This window comes from Myzus persicae, unplaced genomic scaffold (assembly GCF_001856785.1).
Source record: "Myzus persicae strain clone G006 unplaced genomic scaffold, MPER_G0061.0, whole genome shotgun sequence".
NCBI lineage: Eukaryota > Metazoa > Arthropoda > Insecta > Hemiptera > Aphididae > Myzus > Myzus persicae.
Window position 1 is genome coordinate 583592 of NW_019104389.1, and position 22939 is coordinate 606530.

General features: G+C 28.5%; 1 protein-coding gene across 2 annotated transcripts; it reads left to right on the top strand.

Annotated features, from left to right (window-relative positions):
* The first annotated feature begins 5202 nt into the window (after positions 1 to 5202).
* On the top strand, positions 5203 to 14935 carry LOC111041815. Of its 2 annotated transcripts, XM_022326249.1 has the most exons (9): positions 5203 to 5404; positions 5462 to 5642; positions 10720 to 12044; positions 12132 to 12386; positions 12717 to 12842; positions 12901 to 13099; positions 13220 to 13443; positions 14100 to 14333; positions 14609 to 14935. In XM_022326249.1, the coding sequence occupies exons 2-9, from the start codon at positions 5528 to 5530 to the stop codon at positions 14918 to 14920; spliced, it is 2790 nt and encodes a 929-aa protein (XP_022181941.1). In that variant the 5' UTR covers positions 5203 to 5404; positions 5462 to 5527; the 3' UTR covers positions 14921 to 14935. The 2 variants fall into 2 exon arrangements, with proteins under 2 accessions (XP_022181941.1, XP_022181940.1); XM_022326248.1 differs by having other exon boundaries at positions 5203 to 5642.
* Positions 14936 to 22939: the final 8004 nt, after the last annotated feature.

Genomic DNA, 22939 nt, shown 5'->3' on the forward strand with positions numbered 1-22939 from the left:
CATTTTCAAGCTTTTTCACAAAACAATGTTTTTGGCATTTATAGAAAAAGAAATTGAGTTAATTTGAATAAATATCCAATGTTACAAAATCTAAACCTTGTGTAAATGTTATTTGATTGTCCGGTTGATATTCTGTTTGTTGAAAAAAAGTAGACGACTTATGGGGAATCTTATAATCAATTTTCAAATCTTAGATTTAAAAATGAAAATTTTTATGAATTTCCAACTGATTTACATTAAAAATGGTTCTAATGAATTTTGCCAAAAGTTTTGCTATAAGTTTTAACGATCATAAAAATGTGGAAAATATAAAATTGTGGATTTACCCTCAGCTCTTTTTTTATCTCCACTCAAAACTTATGAGGAACCTCGTATTCAATTTCCAAGTTTTTTTGACTTAGCAAAGAATTTTTTTCCGACATTAACTTTAAAAGAAACTTTAAAAAATCTGAATTTTCTTATGTCTACGAATAACTTAAGGTTAGGTTAAAATATTTTGAGCATTTTGTGGTGTTAAGAAAATACTATTATTAACATTCGGTGAACATTTAATATACCTACGATTATTTTTTTTAGTGTTACACCAAAAACCACAATCGTTTTTTTTTTGGAAATTGATTTTGCGTTAAGACTTCCGTTTTTCCTGACGCATTTGAAAACTACAGAGAATTTAAATTCTGCACAAAAACGTTTTGTCGTCCTAGCATACTTACTGAATAATCAAATTTATTAGTAAAAAAAATTAATAAAATTCGGAAATATAGCTTTTTTTTGTTTAAGGTAAATTTGTGGGGGAATCTTCTACCAAAATTTCTAATACTAGACATTGAAAGAAAAACTTATGCATTTCTTACTAAAAAATAATTTGAAAATATTCGAGATGTTGATGAAGTTTGTCAACATTTTAGCTTTAAATGTATATTAAAATAACCGTGCAAATATATCTTTAATATTTTTTAACATTATTATTAATAAACTTATAAGAAATCTTGCATTACATTTTTAAACTTTTTTACTAATTAAAAAAAAAAATTAAAAATGTGGAAAATTTCTGGAGGCTATAATTATCTTAAAAAGAGTCAAAATATACCATTTATGGAAAATGCTAATTCAAACGTTTGGGGAAAATTTTAAGGGTTAACAGTTATTAGTTTTTTAGTTACACCCAAATAAAATCGATTTTTTCGAGAATTGGTTTTGCGTAAAAATTACCACTTTTTTCTTTACTGACGCTTTCTAAAACTACTGACAATTTTTACATATCAAATGTACTAGCTAGATTCACTTTTCCGTAAAAAAAGATGATGATGTAAACATTTGGAGGTATCTCCCCACGGACAGAAAAAAAACGCAGAATCTAAAATTAAATATATACTAATATTCTGTTTGGGGAATATAATATGTATATGGAAATATGGTGTAATCCAAATAAATAATAATTGATTCAAAAATATTAAAAAAATTCAATATGTATTTTAATATTGTGGTATACAGGATCACTTTTTAAGCATGCCCATCCTATTTGTATGCTTGAATTATGTGTATATTAAAATTCAGATTTTTGGAATTTTTAAATGCACTTGAAGACCTTTTTTCGAATCATTGAAATTTTTTGTACCACTTAAGGATGATCCTGTGACAATACAAACTTCAGTTTTTCAAATAGGAATCTCTTTTTCATTTTTCATTATTAAGCAGATATTTCTTTTGAGAATTTTGATGTATCTAAATCAAAATTCAAGTTAAACATTTTTGAAGTATGAAACTTTGTGTTTGAAGGATAATACGTCTATGTGGTAATGGCCAATGGGTTAAGTAGATAGGGGGCTTACACGATTTAAAAAAGTTAGCAATTACTATTGGACATTGGCTTATCCGTATAAATAATTTGCATAAATAATCCAAGTATAAAAATAGTTAGTTTGATCAAATTCTCGAATACACGACCTCGAGAGCCCTCCGATGATCAGGACGAAGGTAATAACGTAAATTGTGATAATTTTAAATATAAGTATTGGCAGGCGTATTTATATTTACGATTATTCTTATATTTTTTTATATTTTTGTTTATTCTATTTTTGCGTTGCGTTATTTCGTTATTACAGTGCAAACCCTGTGCACTCGTCTATAAGCTGCGCATTTATGCACATATAGAAATTAAAGCTGCAAATTCCAGTGTGCTGGTAATATAATGTAGGTACCTATCTGATTTTAATTGAGAAATACAACAAAATTTGTTTTAAAACTCATGTGTTAATCAGAGACGAACGAACGAAAAATAGTAAGGTGGTAGGGTGGTAAGGTTTGAAAAAAATGTCATAATCTGAATATTGTTGAAATTAATGACAGGTAAGTACATCGTAGATAAGTACATTATTACGGGTATTATTGATATTTCATGGAGAGGTTTACGGTTAACCCTTCACGGCGAAACGGTCATGTCCGGGGTCGAAATAATCCACATCAAACTTCCATTTATACCTTTTGTAAAATCATTTTTATTTTAAATATTATGATACAAGCTAAAATAAAAAGTTGAAGGTCAATGGAGGTGGCTTTAGCCCCCTTTACTATTCCCCCCTGAATACGCCTCTGTAGGCATAGTTGGGCAGTATCTTCTTTACAAGTATCTAAGATAGTATAAATCCATAATTTAATTGCAGTACAACTTGTACAAAATTATTTTTCAACCAATTAGCCATATTAAGTTATCTCTGTGTACTGTGACGCACCACACATACACGTTGAATGGGACTTTACGTCTTTACCATACGTTTTTTGTCGTGTCATATACAATTCGATTTGATATCTATAATTTATTTTCATTATTATTTACTGATGTATTTAACAATTGACTTATTATGATATATTTATACTTAATTAATATTTGAAATCTTATATTATCTTATATTTTAATAACCTTTGAAATGTATTCAACGTTTTTTGTCGTGTCATATTATACTATTCAGTATTCGATATGATAATATCTATAATTTATTTTTATTATTATTTATTTATTTAATTTAACGATTGACTTATTATAATGTATTTATACTTAACTAATATTTGGAAATTTAAAGTTAAATGCATTTGTCTAGATTCACAACCTACCTAAATGTGTATAAATAAAATTTTAAAAATATCCTATGCGTCGTAGCCTATGACTAATTTTTTCAAATGTATCGAGTATCGAGTATCTAAATATTTTAAATGTAAGTATCGAGTATCTCGTATCGCGATACTGATTTTTGAGTATCTTGCCCATCCCTGTCTGTAGGTAGGTACCTATTAAACTCCTCACTTCCCAGGCTGATAGAATTATAGAAACAATTTATTTTAGGTACCAACAATAATACAAATAATAATAATACACTCATACATATGTAACGATTGTTTTGTTACACATATATGATATACCTATGCATAATACATATTGTATACGTTTAATCTCTGATGTTGGATCGTAGGAACTTTTCATAATATATTCCCATATATTATTATGTTCAGAAAAACAAGTGCTATCTACAATCTTCAGTTAGACAATTCTGATAAAAGGAAAATATTAAGTCGCTGTACAGGTGACAGGTCACATAAAATAAATATATAATACACATTATTATATACGTTTATTCTCTGATGTTGGATCGTAGGATCTTGTCGTAATATATTCCCATATATTATTATGTTTAGAAAAACGAGTGCTATCTACCATCTCCCATTAGAAAATTATGTTAAAAGTAAAATATTATGTCGGCTACACATTCGTACAGTGGCGCGTAATTTTCGTGAATTTATTCTTTCATCGTATTATTTTCTTATGTTTTAATTTCCCGTTTTTGTCATTCCTTTAAATAACTTTCCTCGATTTTATATCCCTTCATTCGTAATATTATTATGACGGCCCGATTTGGATTATAACCACGGCTATAGATACAATATAGTATTAGTGTATACTATAGATACAATATAGTATTAGTGTATACTATAGATACAATATAGTATTAGTGTATACTATAGATACAATATAGTATTAGTGTATACTATATAGTATATCATGGCTTAAATATACAAGGTTATTGCACATAGCCAAATTGTTATCAAATAAAAATAAAATGGCAGCGTAAGGGTACGGTCCATATCATAGGATATAATATCATAATATAGCCAGTATACGTCGTCCCCTTACGCTGCCATTTTAATTCCTTAACGTGATAAAATGATATAGTGGGGGTACTATTGCAATAACCTTGTATATTTAAGCCATGTAGTATATATAGTATCAGCGCCGGAGGGAAGTTTTGAGGGGCCCAGGGGCAAATTTTTTTCATAGGGCCAAGAAACCTTTTTTCGTGAGGCAAAAAAAATTTCTAGCACGTCCTAGTACTTAGGTAGGTACTCGTAAGAATTTTTTCAATATTTATTAAAATAAAATACGTACAAATTAAATGTTTAGGAAAACCAAATACACTAAATACAAGTGTTACACAAAAGTCAAAAAAAAAATTCAAGATTTTAACATCAAAATTGTTGTGGACGTCGCCGTCGCTCGTTGGCATTATGATTTATTTTTACTCTCACTCGTCTATTACAGCCTACAGGTATTCCAATAATTTTATTAAAAACTCACAAGCCACCACTGAAGACGGGACTTGTATTTTTAATTCGAAAAACAAAATTATTGGCTTAATCAAATGCCACGAAAATCGCGGGGCCCCTAAAATGGTAGGCTGCCCCTTCTGCCCTGCCCCTCCTTCGGCGCTGTATACTATATATAGTATCTCTAGCCGTGATTATAACTCGCGAATATAAAGTCCTGTAGCCCTGTTGTAGGTCTGAGGTGTTAAAAGTCCAGCGATATCGAATTTAATAGTTATTTAAAATACCTTCTCTAAATATATACAATAAATTACACATTTATTTCGCGGTATGAAATGATGAAAATATTCATATTTTTTTTTTTTTCATCACTTGGAATTTTCAGTTTTAAATTCCATTCTAATATTATGTGTAATTCTAAAAATACACTGATACCGCAGCGGCGGCGGCAGTGTAGAATGTCGAATATTGTCGATATCGAATTTCCTTGATGAATGATAATGATATGATTTTTTAGCAGCAGCTGTTCAAAGGTGGCGGCGGCGGCGGCGGCGGCGGCTCTATCGTCGTAGTATGTTTTTATCGCACGATGACACGAAAAAAAAAACATATTGCGTCTTAGAACATTGGACTGAGCATGCGCGCTGGCTGGCGATAGTTTGACATCATCTTTTGTCGCTTTTCTCGGAATAATGATCGACCGCCGCCGCCGCGCTAGTTGCGGGAGATGATGATAGTAATAAATGATAGTAACAATAATGCCGTAACAGAACGCGCCATAACACCGAAACGGCTGTTGTGTTTTCTTGTGCGTCGTGACTGCCGTTGTGCTCAATAGCGAATCACATTTTTTGTTCCCTTTCAGGTTATTTCGTTTTCTCGCCCCGTTCGGCTTTTGTGAGCTCGTACCAGTTTCGGAGGCTTATGAGTTATGGACGTCGATAATACACCGGCACCCGAAGGTATGGAAACCGCCGAACATGTTCGTTTCATTTTCGGCCTACTGGACAGTATAAATAAGCGCATCGACGTGAAATTACCGGCTGGTACGTGTATATTACATTATTATTATTATTATTATTGCTATTATTGTTTTAATTTTATCGTTCTTATTATTATGTGTATACTTAGTAGGTAAAATCTTTGAGCGACTCCAACATTGATCCTTCGCCTTTTTATCTGTCGACTGTGCCATTTTGATTTTAACATGAACGCTAGATTGGTAGGTACGAATTCTAACTGAAATTGTTTTTCAAATGAATTTCGTTCGCATTATGTCCATCAATAACACATTATTAATCACCATATTTCACCAAGTCGAATTTCTGAAACATTAGCCCATGAATAATTCATTCATTTGGAATTTAGAGTATGTATTATATATTATACGACTAATAATCAAATTTACCTTTACTATTCCTGTCTTATTATTTCTAATACCTACTACAAACCTCCAACGTATTGTCGGCTTATGCATCTTATGTACTTAATTTAATGTTAGCAATAGTTAAAATGTATATGCTTGAGTGTTATCCACCAGTAAGTAGGTACATCATTTTTTTACTGTGTGAATATATATAATATGATTATTGCTAAATCTTATGGAGCTGTTAACTAACTTAGTCACTAAAAGTTAAATACAGAACATAATTAATCTACTATAAAGATTTATGTTAGAAATGAACTGTAGAGCTGGAAAACGGTGTCATCAATTTTATGTATTTGTAATGATCAACTAGAATATTAATTAGTTATTATGTATAAGAAACAATTAAAATGTTTCTAAGCGTATCGTATAGGTAATAAAAGTTCTATTTTAAAAAATATTTAATAAGCTAGCATTGACAACTACTTTATTGGCACGTCTATCAGCAATAATGACACGTATTAATATTTTTTAGTATTTTATTTTGAACACTGTAGAAAATGCATTCTCTTAGCACTATTTTTAAACTACAGTAGACGCCGCTTATAAGACTCACGGATATAAGGTTCAGTCGCTTATTAGACTCAAAATCGTCTGGAAAGGACCGAACGTATCAAAATACATTAAAAAAAAATCGGGTATAAGACTCAACGCTTCGGTTATAAGACTCAAATTTCGTGAAATAAATAGTAGAAAATAAACTTTTTTGGTTAAAATTTAGAAATAGATTGGTATTGAAAAATTAAATAATATTCGTGTTGATTAATCCTAGTTTCTGTTGTACCTTATAACGTATAATAATTTTTATCGCAGATAAAAGTTCACATTTATCGCAACGATTATCGTTATTATAGTGAGGTATCTGATTATCTGGCGGCTGCACAGTTATCGCAATTATGGGTACATAAATACACATACGTATATGCCATACGTAACCTTTATAATTTTTTATTAATGTATAATTTTTATAATATTTTTATATGTAATATTTACCTATTATAATTTTAGTTTTTTTATCAGGATTATTAAATTTATTCAATAATAAAGTATACAATATGTAATATGTGTTAAAGTATTAAAATCAAAGCAAAATATGTAGTAAAATAAAATTTATAAATACGTAATTAATTTTTTTTTCCACTTCGCCTATAAGATTCATTCGGTTATAAGACTCACTTTGTGCTGGTCCCAAAGTGAGTCTTATAAGCGGCGTATACTGTATTAATTATCAATTATAATCAACACAAAATATGAAAAAGTAAAAGAAGTGTCATTTATAAGGGATAAAGGTTCAGTGTACTCCATTCTAATAGAAATTCAAAATGAAATACATTGATTGCATATTAGGATTATCTTTCTATCCCTTCAAAACAAAAATAATACGTTTTTAAACCCAAACATCATCTTATTGGGTATATTTTATTTCTGAAATTTTCTGCTCCTACAGTTTGATTTTGAAATGTTACTTATCTATGGTTGTCTTGAGGTTATGTATGTAAAGGTCATACAAAAAAATTAAGTGAGGATTTATAATCTGTTTAAAATTTAATTATATTTTTTGTTGTATACAAATATGATATACATTATTTATCAATTTATGATTATTAATTATCATTACATTTTAAAATGATACTTTAACCCATGTCCTAACCCTAAGCTGTGTTCACACTAGTTCATATTGTGTTATTATAAAGTTTATGGTATTGAAGTTTCAGCTGTTGCATGTAATATATTACCAATTATTAATTAACATGTGTAATATGATACTTGACTGGCTAGTTTTAAATCACATTATCCCACACAGAAATGAATGATTACCCTGGATATTAGAATACCTTATAGTATACATTTGACATGATCTATACTTGCATGTGTGCAGTGCACTCCTCCTCCTTGGTTTTTGAAAAAAAAAATGGTACTGGTCTAGTTGGCCCCCGCCAGGAAGGCAATTCCCCTGCCACTAATGTATAATATACTGATATACTGCAGAGTGCAGATAAAAAAGGTACGAAATCATATACGTTAGGTATTTGTGTGAAATTCTCTAATTAGATATTTTAAGAATTATATTTGGTAAAATCCGTGTGATAAAATGAATTATATAAGATAGGTATAACAGCGGGTGCTGTATATAATATTATGAAGTACCTACCTCAGTTATTCAGTTGTTGTCATCTGAACAAAAAGAAAATGAATTTCCGACAAATTTATAGTGACGTGCATGATGTTTCATGGGCAATAATTTTTTTGCAAAACCAAAATATTATCCATAAGACTAGGACTTGTGACAGTGGACACGAAATGGTTTTGGATACACAAAGGGGTCGGTGGCGATGTCATTTAAGATCATGTCGAGCAGAAAAAGGTCTCAAGACCAATAATTGGATACAAAATGTCAAGGTAAAGTTGCGAACTATTGTTCACTTCATTTATGGTTGGGCTCATGAACTGACATCAGTGGACTTTTGCAAACGTGAATTTGGAATGAGCAAATCTACTGTAGTAGATTGGAATAATTTTATGAGGGAAGTTTGTATATGGAATATTTCTCAAGGTGATTCCAAAATGGGAGGTGTTGGTTGTATTGTCGAGATTGACGAAAGTTTATTTGTTAGACGCAAAAATAATGCTAGTCGAATACTGCCACAGCAATGGGTATTTGGTGGCATATGTCGTGAGACCAATGAGTGTTTTGTCGCGTGTGTACCCGATCGGTCGGAAAATACATTATTGCCAATAATTTGCGAACGTATACGAGTTGGATCGACCATTATATCTGATTCCTGGCGAGCCTATAATAATATACAACAAACCGGCCATTATACACATTCAACAGTAAACCACAAATATAATTTTGTGGATCCTATAAGTGGAGCTCATACACAGAATGTTGAGAGGATGTAGGGAAGTGCTAAATGGGGCAACAAGAAATGTAGAGGGACTAAGAGAAACTTCCTAGATTCTTATTTGTCAGAATTTATGTGGCGGAGTAAATTAAACGGCCGGGATCCATTTAAAGAAATTTTGAAGGATATAGCAGAATTTTGGCCACCCGCATAATTTTTATTATTATTTTTTATTTTTATTTATTATTACCATATTTTTTATATATTTTTATTTTGATCGCTTGAATTGTTATGTATAATCATAAATGTATAATTTTTAATAAATGTATCGTACATTTTTATTTAAATTATTAGTTATCGAAAATACAAAATGTAAGTGGCGGGGGAATTGCCTTCCTGGAAGGGGTTAACTAGAGCAGTACCAAAAAATTGTGGTATTGAAATTATTTATTTTACATAATTGTGATTTATGGAAGGCCTAGGACTTGAAACTATCTTTCTTTTGGAAAAAAATAGTGTCACTTACAATGTTACTCATTTTGTTAAGTAATTTTACAATGTGGAATTCGTTAAGTTCAAAAAACAATAAACAAATAAATGAAAGAACTAAAATAATATACACAGTAATATACGTACTCACAAAAGACAAGTCGATTCAGATTCTATTGTATAGAATATGTGACGTGTACATATTATATTCCGAGATATATTCGATGTATTAATCATTCACTTTGATCCTATGCGATAAGCTTATAAGTTGTCCTGTAGGATAAAGGCTTCTATAATTGTCATTATTTGATTGTCTAATAGTAGCCCTCAATTACTTTGTAGTCATTAAAAAAAAAAACTTTGTATTGTATAATTTGAAAATAATAATTCTACTTATTTAACTTAAATAATTTAAGAATTATTTAGAAATCAGCTTATACTATGCACAATCCACCACCCCCTTGACAAAATTCCTGGTGGTACCTATGCCGTATTGTAATATACCTAGATGTAAAATTGTTGACCAATAAAAGGTGATCAACAATCATTGGTTTTAACAAATCAATGTTTTTAACAGGATGTCTTTCCTACTACTTTTGGTAGTTAATGATTAACTGTGTCTGCTATTCGAGGAATTTATTATAGAGATAGTATACTTCCTATTATGTAAGTGAAAGACATAAATGTTTTAAAGCATTTTGAATGCGCTATTTTTGAAATACTATTTTAACAAAAAATTTCAGTTCCTCAAAATAAAGATAATATTAAAGGGATTCAAAATAATGAAAAACACATCAATTTTATATATAGAAAACCCCATTTGGTATGTCACTAAAATATTAACATTTTTTTTCTTTGAATAATAATTATTTTAGCCCCGAAATTGCATTATTTAGTAGCAGTAATTATATAATTAACATAACCAATATGCGTCAACATGTTTCTATTAATTTTTTATGTAATTTATTTAGTATGTAACAACCATCAATAGTAATAGTGTGAGGCAAGCTGTAAGGTACTTTGAGTTTATATTTAATTATTAAAATTTTGAAAATTGAAGTTGATTACAAGAGAAAAATAAAAATAACTATCCTTGTGTCACGAGAGAAAACACTTGTAGCTAGCGCTTCCAGATAACTGGGCTCAGTTGTTTCAAGGCTCCATTTGGAATGAATAAACAAGTTTTGGTATGTTAGGGTATGTGTTTTCCCCTGATAAAAAAGTATTCTAATCAAATTCTATAAAAAACTTGAAGATAATATTTTGTAATTTTTTAGAAAATAAAAAATGTAAATTGTATTATACTTGCATAAAATACAGCATTCAATATTTAATAATATATTACCCATTGTTTTTTTTCAGGTGTACTCCTTAGTATATCAGAAATTCAAATGCTAGTTGATGATCACATAAAATCAAAAAATTATAAATTCTCAGAACATGGCCAAAGAGTAATACATTTTATTCTATACTTAAACACTGAGATGCCACATTGTAATTGGGTTAAAGCAGATCCGCTGCTAGACCTCAAACAGTATATACATGGCAATACTCTTTCAAATAACCTATACCATAAACTCGTGGATATATTAAACTTAAAGCCATTTATATTCGAAGTTATAGCTTATACACCTTATAGTTTTTGCAGCGATTTAATTGATATTAGCTTAAATAAAATAAAAGCTATAGATGGACTTTCACAATTAGTTGATACTGAAAATCTAATTGTTTCTTTGATGAAAACTGTTAAACGTGGACCTATAAGATCTAATTCAGAAACTTATGTAGTCGACCACTTCAATCAAGCCATGTTAGTATTCGGCAAGGATAATTTGCCCCATGATATAAGAAGACTTGATTATGAAGATGAACAAAAAGAAATAACAAGATATAATGGGTTTCGGGTGAAAAGTATATTTAACATCTTTATTGAGATGATTAAATTTAGAAATGCTCCTGATCCTTACAAACTGTATCCATTATATACATTAAAATCATTACGTTCTTCTGTTCCATCAACAGATACTGGACATGTTATATTTAAAAAATGTTTTGATGTGGTGATGTATAAGTGTATGAATATGTGCAATTTCAGCATTGATACTTGGATTTCTTGGTATGAAGTGGAAGTTATTGAAGAGGACACCAATCTACAAGCATCCATTGGACATCTATGTTATGAATTATGTAGTTTGATAGATAATGGAACTATTAGTGAACCCTTATTAAAAGAATTCAGGCCAATTCTACGTAATATAGCCATAGAAAAGATTGACTTTAGTAATATTGATAACACTGACATTGATGCAATGGCTAAACGTGTAGAGAGTTCTTCCAAATTTCATCTCAACGGTTGGATAAAAAAAATGATCGAAAACCCTGATGTTTTCGTTCATAACCGCGCCATTCAAGTAATTGGCACCTACATAGACTGTGTTGATTACAATTGCTTCAAAGCCATCATTGATAGTAGTATGGCTTATCATAAAAATGGAGGAGTAGTGTCCGAAGCTGTAGGAAAAGTAATATTTAAAGGACTCAAACACTTGGATTTAGAAGATGCATCGTGTATTCTATGTCATGTTTTGATCCACTATGCCGATTGTACATTTTATTTATCAAAGGATTTTGATGAACAATTACTTTTTCTTGCAAATAATGAGTACAAAGAAAATGCTGATGCACTAGTAAGTTCTTCAAAATTATTGAAGAAAAGTATCAATAATTTCAATTTCTTTTTTTAATTATTTTATTAAAATGTTAACCATTTACAGGAATTATTAACGATATTAATTTGGCTTATTATACAACAACCAAGAAAAATGTTGAATTTATTAATATCGCAATACGTCACTGGTATTTATGGATTACCAGTCAAAGGATTTGAAGCTAAGAGATCATGCCTCCACCAAGGGTTGGTTAGTATTCATGCACACATGAACCGTTCTTATATTTACCAAGAATACATGAACTGGTTGTCTTTTGATTCAAATTTATCAGTAGATCAAAAGCATAATCTTCGTCAATGGGTATGTCTATTTTATTTTAGTTAGCTAAAAAATACTCTATGCAGGATAAGAGTGAGACTCACTTAGCAGACTAAAACTTGTAACAGTGCATCCTCTCCCATTCTCTTTCCACCTTAACTCTCAAGGGTATGTAAGATGGTGTCATAGACTATTGACAAGTTGGTCAACACAGTTGATTAACTGATAAAGACAAAACAGCTAGCCCGTTTCCTAGGCTCTCAAATTCTACGGATCAGTTCACTCTTATCTTGAATAGAGCATAACACATAATGTATTTAAAAGTAAAGCAAATACCTAATATATTTAAGTTGTAATTATTTGTTTAAACAGATTTTAGGAACTACCAAACATCTTCGTGTAATGAAACCAAAAGCATTTCTTACAAATGTCATATTTCCTCTTCTAAACCCTTCACCAAATTATGATCACATGCTGTATTTGGCTACTTTAACTAAAGTATGTTTATTATCTTTACAGTTAAAAATTAATTATTTTAAACATGTCATTTTTATAGATGATTTTGAATGAATGTCATATTATGACACTTCCCTACATAGAAGTCTGGGATAGACTACTTGTTCAATTGGCCAAAATATTGGATGATGCACGTTGGTCCATAAATAATTATTCAGCTGTTAGAGTCGAAATATGTGAAAAAATGATTGTAATTATACAGCCTCTTTTGCACTATGCTACGCTTATAGATAATCTAGGTATGTATGTATATTGTATACATATTTATATGTAATGTCATCTTGAAGATGTTAATTTAAAATATCAAGTATCCATGTTTTTTCTATAATACAAATTATTATGAAATGTTTGTTTCATAGTTAAGGTGGAATCCTTGGATTTTATCAAACAAGAACTATCAGGTCTACATTTGATGACTCGTTCTCATTTCTTACGTTTGTGGAAATCTGAATGTATTACAATAGATGGAATGGATGAACAGTTGATCATGACCATTCAATCACAGAGTCATATTTCATTTTCTAATTTGAATAGAGAATCGACGCAAAGAGCTCAAGAAGAATTTATTTTCAGCATTGCAACAGTAATTTTTTTGTTTAACAATTTACCATATTAGTTGTTGGGTATTAAATTATTATTAAATATAATATCTAAATTAAAAACAATAGTTTCCAATTATTATACAGCAAAAATAACTTGCCAATATTTATTTTATTAAAACTAAGTTTTCGTATATCATAAGTAGAGAACGGATTTTTATGTTTTTATTATTTACTGCAGCTATGAACTATAATACTCTTGTTGTTTAATTTAACAACAAATACACATAAACATTTTATTTCGCATTACAATACATATTTAAACATTTGTTTATATTTTATACATAACTTTGATATCTCAATATTTTTGTTAAATAAAATTGATTCAGTTGTAAAAAAACATTTTTAATTCAAAAAGTATAACCTTTTTTTTGAATAGGTACTTGTTAAAATTTAATTTGTTTTTAAAAATGTTATTACTTTTCAAATTAATGAGTTACTTCAAAAATTTTTATTTTAAAAATCATTAAAAATAAACATCTTGCTTTTGACAAATTATTAGAATAAAATAATCAGTAATATCTAATAGTAATAACTAAGTATAATTTATTAGAATAAAAGTTATTTAATTTGTTAGGTTTTCCTGTTACACCCTATGTATAATATATTATATTAACTATATGTATTTTTGTTGCTACAGTTTATGCCCAAGTTCACATTGCATGAAATGAAAAGTTTCATAGCAAATTACTTAAGTTCAGCAAAACCTTCATGTATTGTTGATGCATCATTTTTCTTATTGGACTGTGTGATGAATTCTGTCATGAGAATTATAGTGTACTTGAAAACTGCTGTACAAAATGAACCTTACGATAATCAATGTGCATGGGCCTATGTGGAAAATACTATCGTCAACTTTCTAGATGCTGTAAATGTAAGTGTTATTTATTTATTTAATGTCTTTAACATCTATAAATATAAAATATAAAAATCGCTATTAGTGGACTATCAACACTTTTATGCACCTTTACTCTTATTATTCAAATTATTCAATCACTCTACAAGTGTACTAAATTTCTAGTAAAGTTATGCATTTAATAAACATTACTTAATTTACTGTGAGGGAGACTAATTTTCAATTATGTATTAGTATAATGTAAAACATTATTTTAATATTCTTACTAAACTAATAAAATATTTTATCTTTAGACATCAAAAATGTGTTGTATTTATGAAGATGAAATCAATGTGCTTTTGACAATAAACAGTGTTAATAAAATTGTAATGGTAATAAAACAGCTTGAAAATATTCGTCAAATGCCTCTATTGGTTGTTGTACGTCGCTTGATTGATTTGATTGTTACACGGATGGAGCCTGCAGAAATTTCAAAAGTTTTATCTCTTTTAGCTTCTATAGGATCACCAAATTCTAAAAAAACATTGAGAACTTCTATTCAACGGCTGATGAATAATCTCATCATCAAAAAACAACGCGTACAAGAAGTACCTCATCAAGGCTGAAATTTCAAATGTACAAGCAAACAATGTTTCATTGTTAGTACTCTTTAAATACAAACATATATTATGAATACAAGAGTAAAACATGTTTTGGTATTTTTATGTTAAATGTTATTATTTAATTATTATTACATACATTTATTGTTTCACAGGTTTATAGTTAATTATTATTATTTTGAATTAATAATTTGTTTTCCTAATTAGATCTCATTGATAAGATAACTAATAAGGGTTGACAATGAGTGAGGTTATATTTAGAATATAATAACAAGAAAAGTTGCAACAATAAAATTAATTACATATTAAGCTGATTATGTTTGAATAATTTAAATGTTTGTGTCTTGTATACTTAGCTACACTTACAATTAAAAAGTATTGGGTTACAATTTGTAATTGATCATCATTTTTTAATATGGATGTAATTATATTAAAGTAACCATTCCATTAAATATTTAAGATTCTACTGTTTAGTTTGTTAATCATTATTTATAATGCATTTTTTTTTTTTTACTAATACTGAAAAGTATATTATATTTTAATGTACTTTGACTGATTATTGTCATTTATACTATTACTTTTTTGATATTATAAGATTGTCATACTTTTACGTTTTTATATATTATTGAATTATTCCACATTTATTTTTTTGTGTAATAAATTGCTTATTTAAAGTTCCTAAGTTTAAATTTAACAATTTTAATATTGTGTACTTTAAATAACTGCTTGAACTATGAAAATAACAGGATAGGAATTGTACGATTTATCAAAAACTGACATCTTTCTTTTGCTTAAATTATGTATACAATTGATGAATTAAGATAATTTTATTTTGTGAAAATATAAGGACAACTTTATTCTCTCGGGTATCCCATCAAATCGTCCATTATTTGTATATTGTCCATATTGATTTTAATCTATACTTAATTTTTGTTTCGTTACTACAATTATTGTATTAAATGTTGCTGGTTGTTTATAGTGGCCATAAAATATAGCAAAATTAACCGAACTAAACATTTATATTTTGTTGACTTAAGATATTCATTACCCTTTTTCTTATGGTCATATTTTCTTTAATTACTATTTTTATTGAGTATCTTAAGATTATAATAATTGTTTTCAGTGTAGTTTCACTTAATTGTTGGGCAATTATCTCAACATGCCCACTGGGAATAATAATCAATTTTTAACTTGTAAAACTGCATTATTGTATGTTAATTTGAAATATGTAAACCAATTGTATGCTGTATAATTGTCAATATTCTTAATTATATTACTTTTTATTATATTGCTTTTAAGAACACATAATATGATTTTACATATACAGTATGAATTTGTATGCTATTTATCAAGATTATCATAATTCATTTTCATCAGAATTTTATATTCAATTATTTTGTATTCATCAAGCAAAAATAGATTAAATTTAACTTGTACTTATTTACAATTTTACGTGTTTTGTGTTTGTTAACAACATACATGTTTTCATTCGACAAAAGTCACAAAAAAATAATAACTAGATTATAATAAGATTTCATTTAAAAAAGTTTATGAATATAATATTTATTATGAATGATGTTTATTTTTCTGTTTGTGTTAGCTCATAAATTCTTTAGTTATTATGGTACATAAGTTGAGTGTAACAATTATGTGAAATGTACTGACAAAGTATTTTGTTAGTTTCAAATGAATTACATGCATCCCTAGTTCTAACATATTAAATAGTCTTATTCGTGTTTTAAAAATATGTTTATGTACCTTTTTTTTAAATGAGATTCTGTATAATATATATAAGTTATTATATCCGGACTATTACAATAAAAACAAAAAGTTGAATGTAAAATAATTTATTTTCTAAATTAATGCACATTTCAAAATTTGTTGACCACACCTCTTGTCTACTATTGAAATAATCAAGTACATATTATTATTTATTGATTACCATATATTTCACTTATTTATTATTTTTTAATTATTACCTCAGTGTTATGATAATATACATAATGTATTATAAATGTATTAAATTGCAATATATTATAGGTAGTTCAAAATAACTAGGAATATTATTTAAATATACTAATTATTATTATAATTCCCCCATCATCGGCCTCATTAAGAGTCAAAGTTCTGGGGTAGAGAAAAATAATCATCTACAAAAAATTTGCATTCGGCTTATTTATTTTGCTCATTATTTTTTGCAGTCCTATATTTAACACTTGATAACTAAATACAGCTAATTTCATATACCATAACAGTATTATCAATATTTAAACACTATTGTTTATTTTTAAGTTTGGTAATTTTGTATACTACTGTGCTTTATATTAAGGACTTAGGCTTCGAATTTTAAATCTATAAGTTAAAATTGTTGTTAAAGGTGCCTAAGCGATCTACAAGTACTTCACTGATGTTCTAAGTGATCTACCATCATTTTTACGGTCCACAATATGTTGTTCTAACCGCTTGCTAACTATATACCGATAAACCCACAAATTGAATCTCATACCCTGCACACTAAATTGTTATGATGTATTACGAAACAAAAATATTCTGTGCATGCCAATGGATCTTCCCTTTAAAGGCAGTTGCAAGAAGAAAGATGGACATATTATATGTTGTCTGGTGGTTTCGTTATAAGGCGCAACTTTCCTGAAACGTTACCTCCGTGGATAACGAGGGATTAATCAAAACGAGGAACTATTAGGAATTTTCTCCATGTGTGTGGTCCGTGCTCAGAATTATTCTCTCGTTAAATAATAATATTGTTTAGGTAAAACGATAACACCACTACACCAGTGATTTAATGATCACCTGACAGTGGGATGGTCTAATGTGGTCGACTACCTATTTACAATTAGCACACATACAAGATGGGAAATTTGGTATGTTGTGGTAACGGATTGACCATGCGGCTTCAGATCTCCATGGACTGCAGCGGTGGAGGTAAAATTATATCTGTATGGTGGTAAACTGTGTTCGGCTGCATTTTACCTCCACAGGCCACAGCTACATCTGCAGTTTAGGGCCTTTAAGGTGCATCTGTGGAAGTAAAACGAGTCCAAACACAATATTTACCGCTACCGCGTCAAACACTGCCAAGACAAAATAATTTTACCTCCACCGCTGCAGTGCGTCGTGTGTGTGTAAACTTAAGCATAAAAAACGGGTCACAGTCGTACCCTTATTGGGCTTATTGTAATATTCTTTTAACGCTTTGAAAAATAGGTATGATTCGTGTAATCATAGGAAAATTTGGCCAATTATTTTCGATTTTGAGCAGAGTAATTATTAATGTACCTAATGATTTTACAATAATATAGATAATTTTTTAGTATGTCATCACATTTTGGAGCAGTAAAAACTATTAGATTTTCTATTTCAATTTCAATATCTATTCTGGTGGAAAAATAAATCTAGTTTGTGCTTTAGGAGATGAAAGTATAAAATTTCAATTACTTTTTTAAATTATAAGGAAAAAATTAAAAAAAAAAATTATGGAAAACTGGAATTTGTTCAGTTTTTGAGAATATCGATTTTATTATTTTGTTGAAGGTATTAAAAAACGATTTACCGTACAGGATACCCACCTCGTTTTCAAAATATTTTGATTCAATTATTTATATAGATGTGAAATCTTAGAAAAATTTTCAATAATATTGTCGATAAAAAGTCATTGTTCTGTCAAAAAGCTCAAAATTGTGGGTAGTACAATAGGTTTCTCATAGACCATTATTAAGGCTATATAAAAATATTAAAGATTCATAAGTACGATCATTTTTATTATAATTAGAAATTCAAATATGACCAAAATCACTAAAATGTTGGAAATTATTTTTCTAGTTAAAAATGTATTAAATTTTCAATCATTATTGTTAAGGTTCGAAATCTCTTGAAAATTTAATATATGGAATTGTTTATAACTGTTTTATTCTAAACTCAAAAAATATATAAGCAACACATTTTTACACATTCCGAGATCGAATTTGGACAAAACTAGATGGGTATTAAAACAATGTATAACTATTTCAATTATTTTATTTTAATTCAAAAATATTTTCCTTGGAGTATGATTTCAAAATAATATTATACTTCATTTTTGTTCTAGCAGAAACAGATACACTAGACAATACACACTTGACGCACTTATATGAGTTATGATTATTTACTACAATATCAATTCGCATACAGTGAGAATCTTGTACCTATCAATAAAAAAAAATCATGGTTTGTAACATTTGCCTATACAAAACCCCTTAAATATGATGTGTTGCCGCGTACTGAAGAAAGAACTATTAAACATGTAATTAGTATAGCCGTATAGTGTTAGGATTTTAATGCAAATTGCATTGTTTTCCCCAAATGTATGTTGTTACTTAGTTAACAACTAAGTTATAAAAAAAGAAACTTTCATAGACAGATGGTGTGAAACAGGATTTACAATTCCGAATTAATTACTAGAAATAATAATAATGTATTGCATAGCGCATAGGCATAGGTAACTGCGTATAGAACTGAATATTTATCCGAAATATTTAGACAATTCTCAAATAATAAAAAAGTACCTACTCTCTACTTTTCAACTTTAACAATAGGCACGCTCTAATGTACAATGTTAATAGGTACTGAATACTAGCAAATAATAAATACTAAGCGTTGTACTTTTTAAACCGTTCCGTTATAAAAAATATTTCTGATTACCTAGTGATTAGTGATTTCAAAATATTCATATAAATATCTACTTTTTTTAATGTTTTATCATAAAAGAAACTATATAGATTATAGAATAACAATTAAAATAATACATCGTATTAGTTATTACCAATATATCGATATCGTTGGGTACAAACACTACAAACATGGCTAATGGCTATAGCCTATAGTTGTAGTCATTTTTATCTTACTAATTATAAATACTTATGTCTCTGTGTTATATATTTATAAACAAATACCTATGTTGATGAACCAACCAAAATAGATTGTGCTCTAATTGTCATACGTCTAATTATAATTTCTCTACGTGGACGTGAATTGCAATTTTTAACATGTTTTCTTTATTAATTTTCTGTAATTCTATATATTATATTTTATGTGGAGGTGTGGTAAACTTTAAAACATTCGATGGTTAGATTAATAATTGGTACCTATTATAGTTTATATGTACATAATTTAATATTTTTGATTAGATATTTCTTATATTATGTTATAAATTGTAAAATTATTAACCAATGACTCAAAGTTGGCAAATGGTGGTTGCACGTGAAAGTGTAAAACAATTTTTTGTTGAATAAATTTTTAAATTCTGAAATTTTATTTACTTATGAATGTTTACATCTATGCTCAAAGCTTAAGGGAAAAACGTTAATTTATTTTATAAATATACTATTAAAAAAAATGTAAACATAGGTACCTACTTACTGTATTGATAAAAAATTAGTTATTAAAATAAATAGGTAGCAATGTTATGTGACATGAATTATATTTAATCTACTCTTATTTCAATTTAATGAACTTGAAGTAGTTAATATTGAAAAGTATGAACTAGAATTTGAACTAGTTCATATTTAATGTTTGGAACTTGAACTGAAATACTTCAATTGTAAAAAGAACTTTCTCGTCATTGTCGATAAGTGTTAATTCATAATTACCAGTTTGTTATTTTACACTATTTTCATCATTGGTCCATTTGCTTCATAAACGAAGTTTTGGTCCATAAGGGAATTTCCGGGATGTTCTAATATTCAAATATGGGCCGATTAACATGCGCAATGTATTTATGTATAGCTTATAGTGACCACGACTTGAGATTCCTAATATACGTCCGTATATTATTGGTGGATAGTTGGAAGTATCTTGGACCCGTATACGGCGTATGCCTATCAATTAACAATTTTACTAAATTAGCGCGTATAGTATACCCTATAAACTTTGTAAAAATGATTGTAATGATACGCGGGTATACGCTGTAACTACTAATTCAAAGTAATTAAAAACACATGTGAAAAAAAATTAATTTTCTATGCCCATCAAAAATAGATGCTAATAATATGTAAATTCATAATCAGGTCTATTTCAGTTATTTTACGGTTCAATTACTTATTGATATTTAAATTTGTAATTTTTATTAATATGTTGTTATGGCAAATAAAAATAAGAAAAAAATGTAAAAATGCAAGCAAAGCGATATAATTTGTTTTTGCTTTCAAATGTTAAATTGTAGGTACTAAAAGTGTTCATATTATAATTAATACCTGTGGAGTATTCAGTATTGTAAAGCATACGTACCTGGATATAAATTGCAAAAACATCATTGAGGATAGAATAATGCACTGCTCAAAATAATATTTTGCTTCGCTGGCATGAACGGAAAAAATCTCATTTTTCATAAGAATGAGATACAAATATATTTTTACTAAATGTGTACTAAATGAAAAAAATTACATTCAAATATTTATATAATGTAAGGTATAAGTGTTATTGATTTATATCGTTGAATTATTAGATGCGAGTTAATTCCGCTCGTATACGTTATTTTTTCATTAGATAGGTTTTAATGTTCTATGTAAGATCGAGTATTTTTTTTTTATAAAGCTTTTAGGTATTTTTATTATTATTTTTATTTTCTTATATTATGTTTTTGTTTGTTGACTCATTGTATCGTTTAACAGTTTTTGATTTTGATTTATTAGGCAATAGTCTAAATAAGTATATTTTCATAAAAAAAAATATTAACACCTGATATTATAAAATATGATATTGGTTTAGAAATAAATTATCATAATTACAAAATTGTTTTCCCAAATATTGGACCAAATTTTACTTAGCCACATACCTATAGACAATGTCAACTAAATCCCCCACCCCCACAAGTTAAAATCCTTTACCGAAAAAGGCGATCATCCTAGCTAAAAAATTGCTTTAACAAGTCTCCTTTAATTACAATTTACAAGTTACAATGATTAAAATAATATATTCATGATGGATTTTGGTTTGTTTACCTAATACCCGTTCAAAAATGTAATTATTTATTACTACCTATATAGGTATAGTCGATTTTAATTTATGTAAATATTTTAAGAGTAGAATTACTTATTTAAATGCGTATGTAAATTTGTCAGTCTCTGCTGGTGGGTTAGACACCTTACTTACAGCAGACAGGAAGGAACTATACTCTAAATCAGGGGTGGCCAAACCGCGGTTAGCGTCAGTCGTTCGGCTCGTAAGACGTATACAATTTTTACCAGTATAGTAATAGGTATTATATATTTATACACGAATAATTCGATAATTATTATCCCATACAAAATGTAATCGGAAATTAATGTACCTACACTATTATAGTGTTTCGCATTCTACAATTTCACTACATTTAACATTATCTAATCTTGTTATTTACGATAATAATTGAGAACCTTTTTACCGGCACTTACAATATGTTATCCACATAGATGTATACAAAACTAACAATCTATGATCACAAGTCACAATAATTGTAGTATAAAGACGGCAGCGGCTATGTAGCTGTTGTTTATATCTATAGTTATTCATTAATCATTATATTGCGCGGCTCATGTCTCTTATCGCTGGCAACCTCTGCTCCATAGTCATTAGCCACTCTATATAATATAAGTACAATATATTAATATCCGACATCCGCTCATAGTCTCTTTTACAGCCAAGTAAAAATTAACAACTTGAACAAATAGAATAACTTGTCGAACACAATTCCTAACCAAATTACCCATTTGAAATAAACATATAATTTTTGGTCGTCGTACGAAATGCAAGGATATAGGGAAAATAACTAAATTTAATAAAAATGTTTCCGTATAGTCATGCCAAACTCCAAAGCTGTTTATAAACACTAATATGTTATTGGTTTTCTTTGAGACGTTCAATGACATTGTATCCTCAAAAAATTGGGCTATTTATATATTATGTTTAACTAGGTACCCGAATAGACTTTAGTAGTATAATATAATAATATTATAAATATGCTATAATAGTCATGACTGGAATCCAACGCAT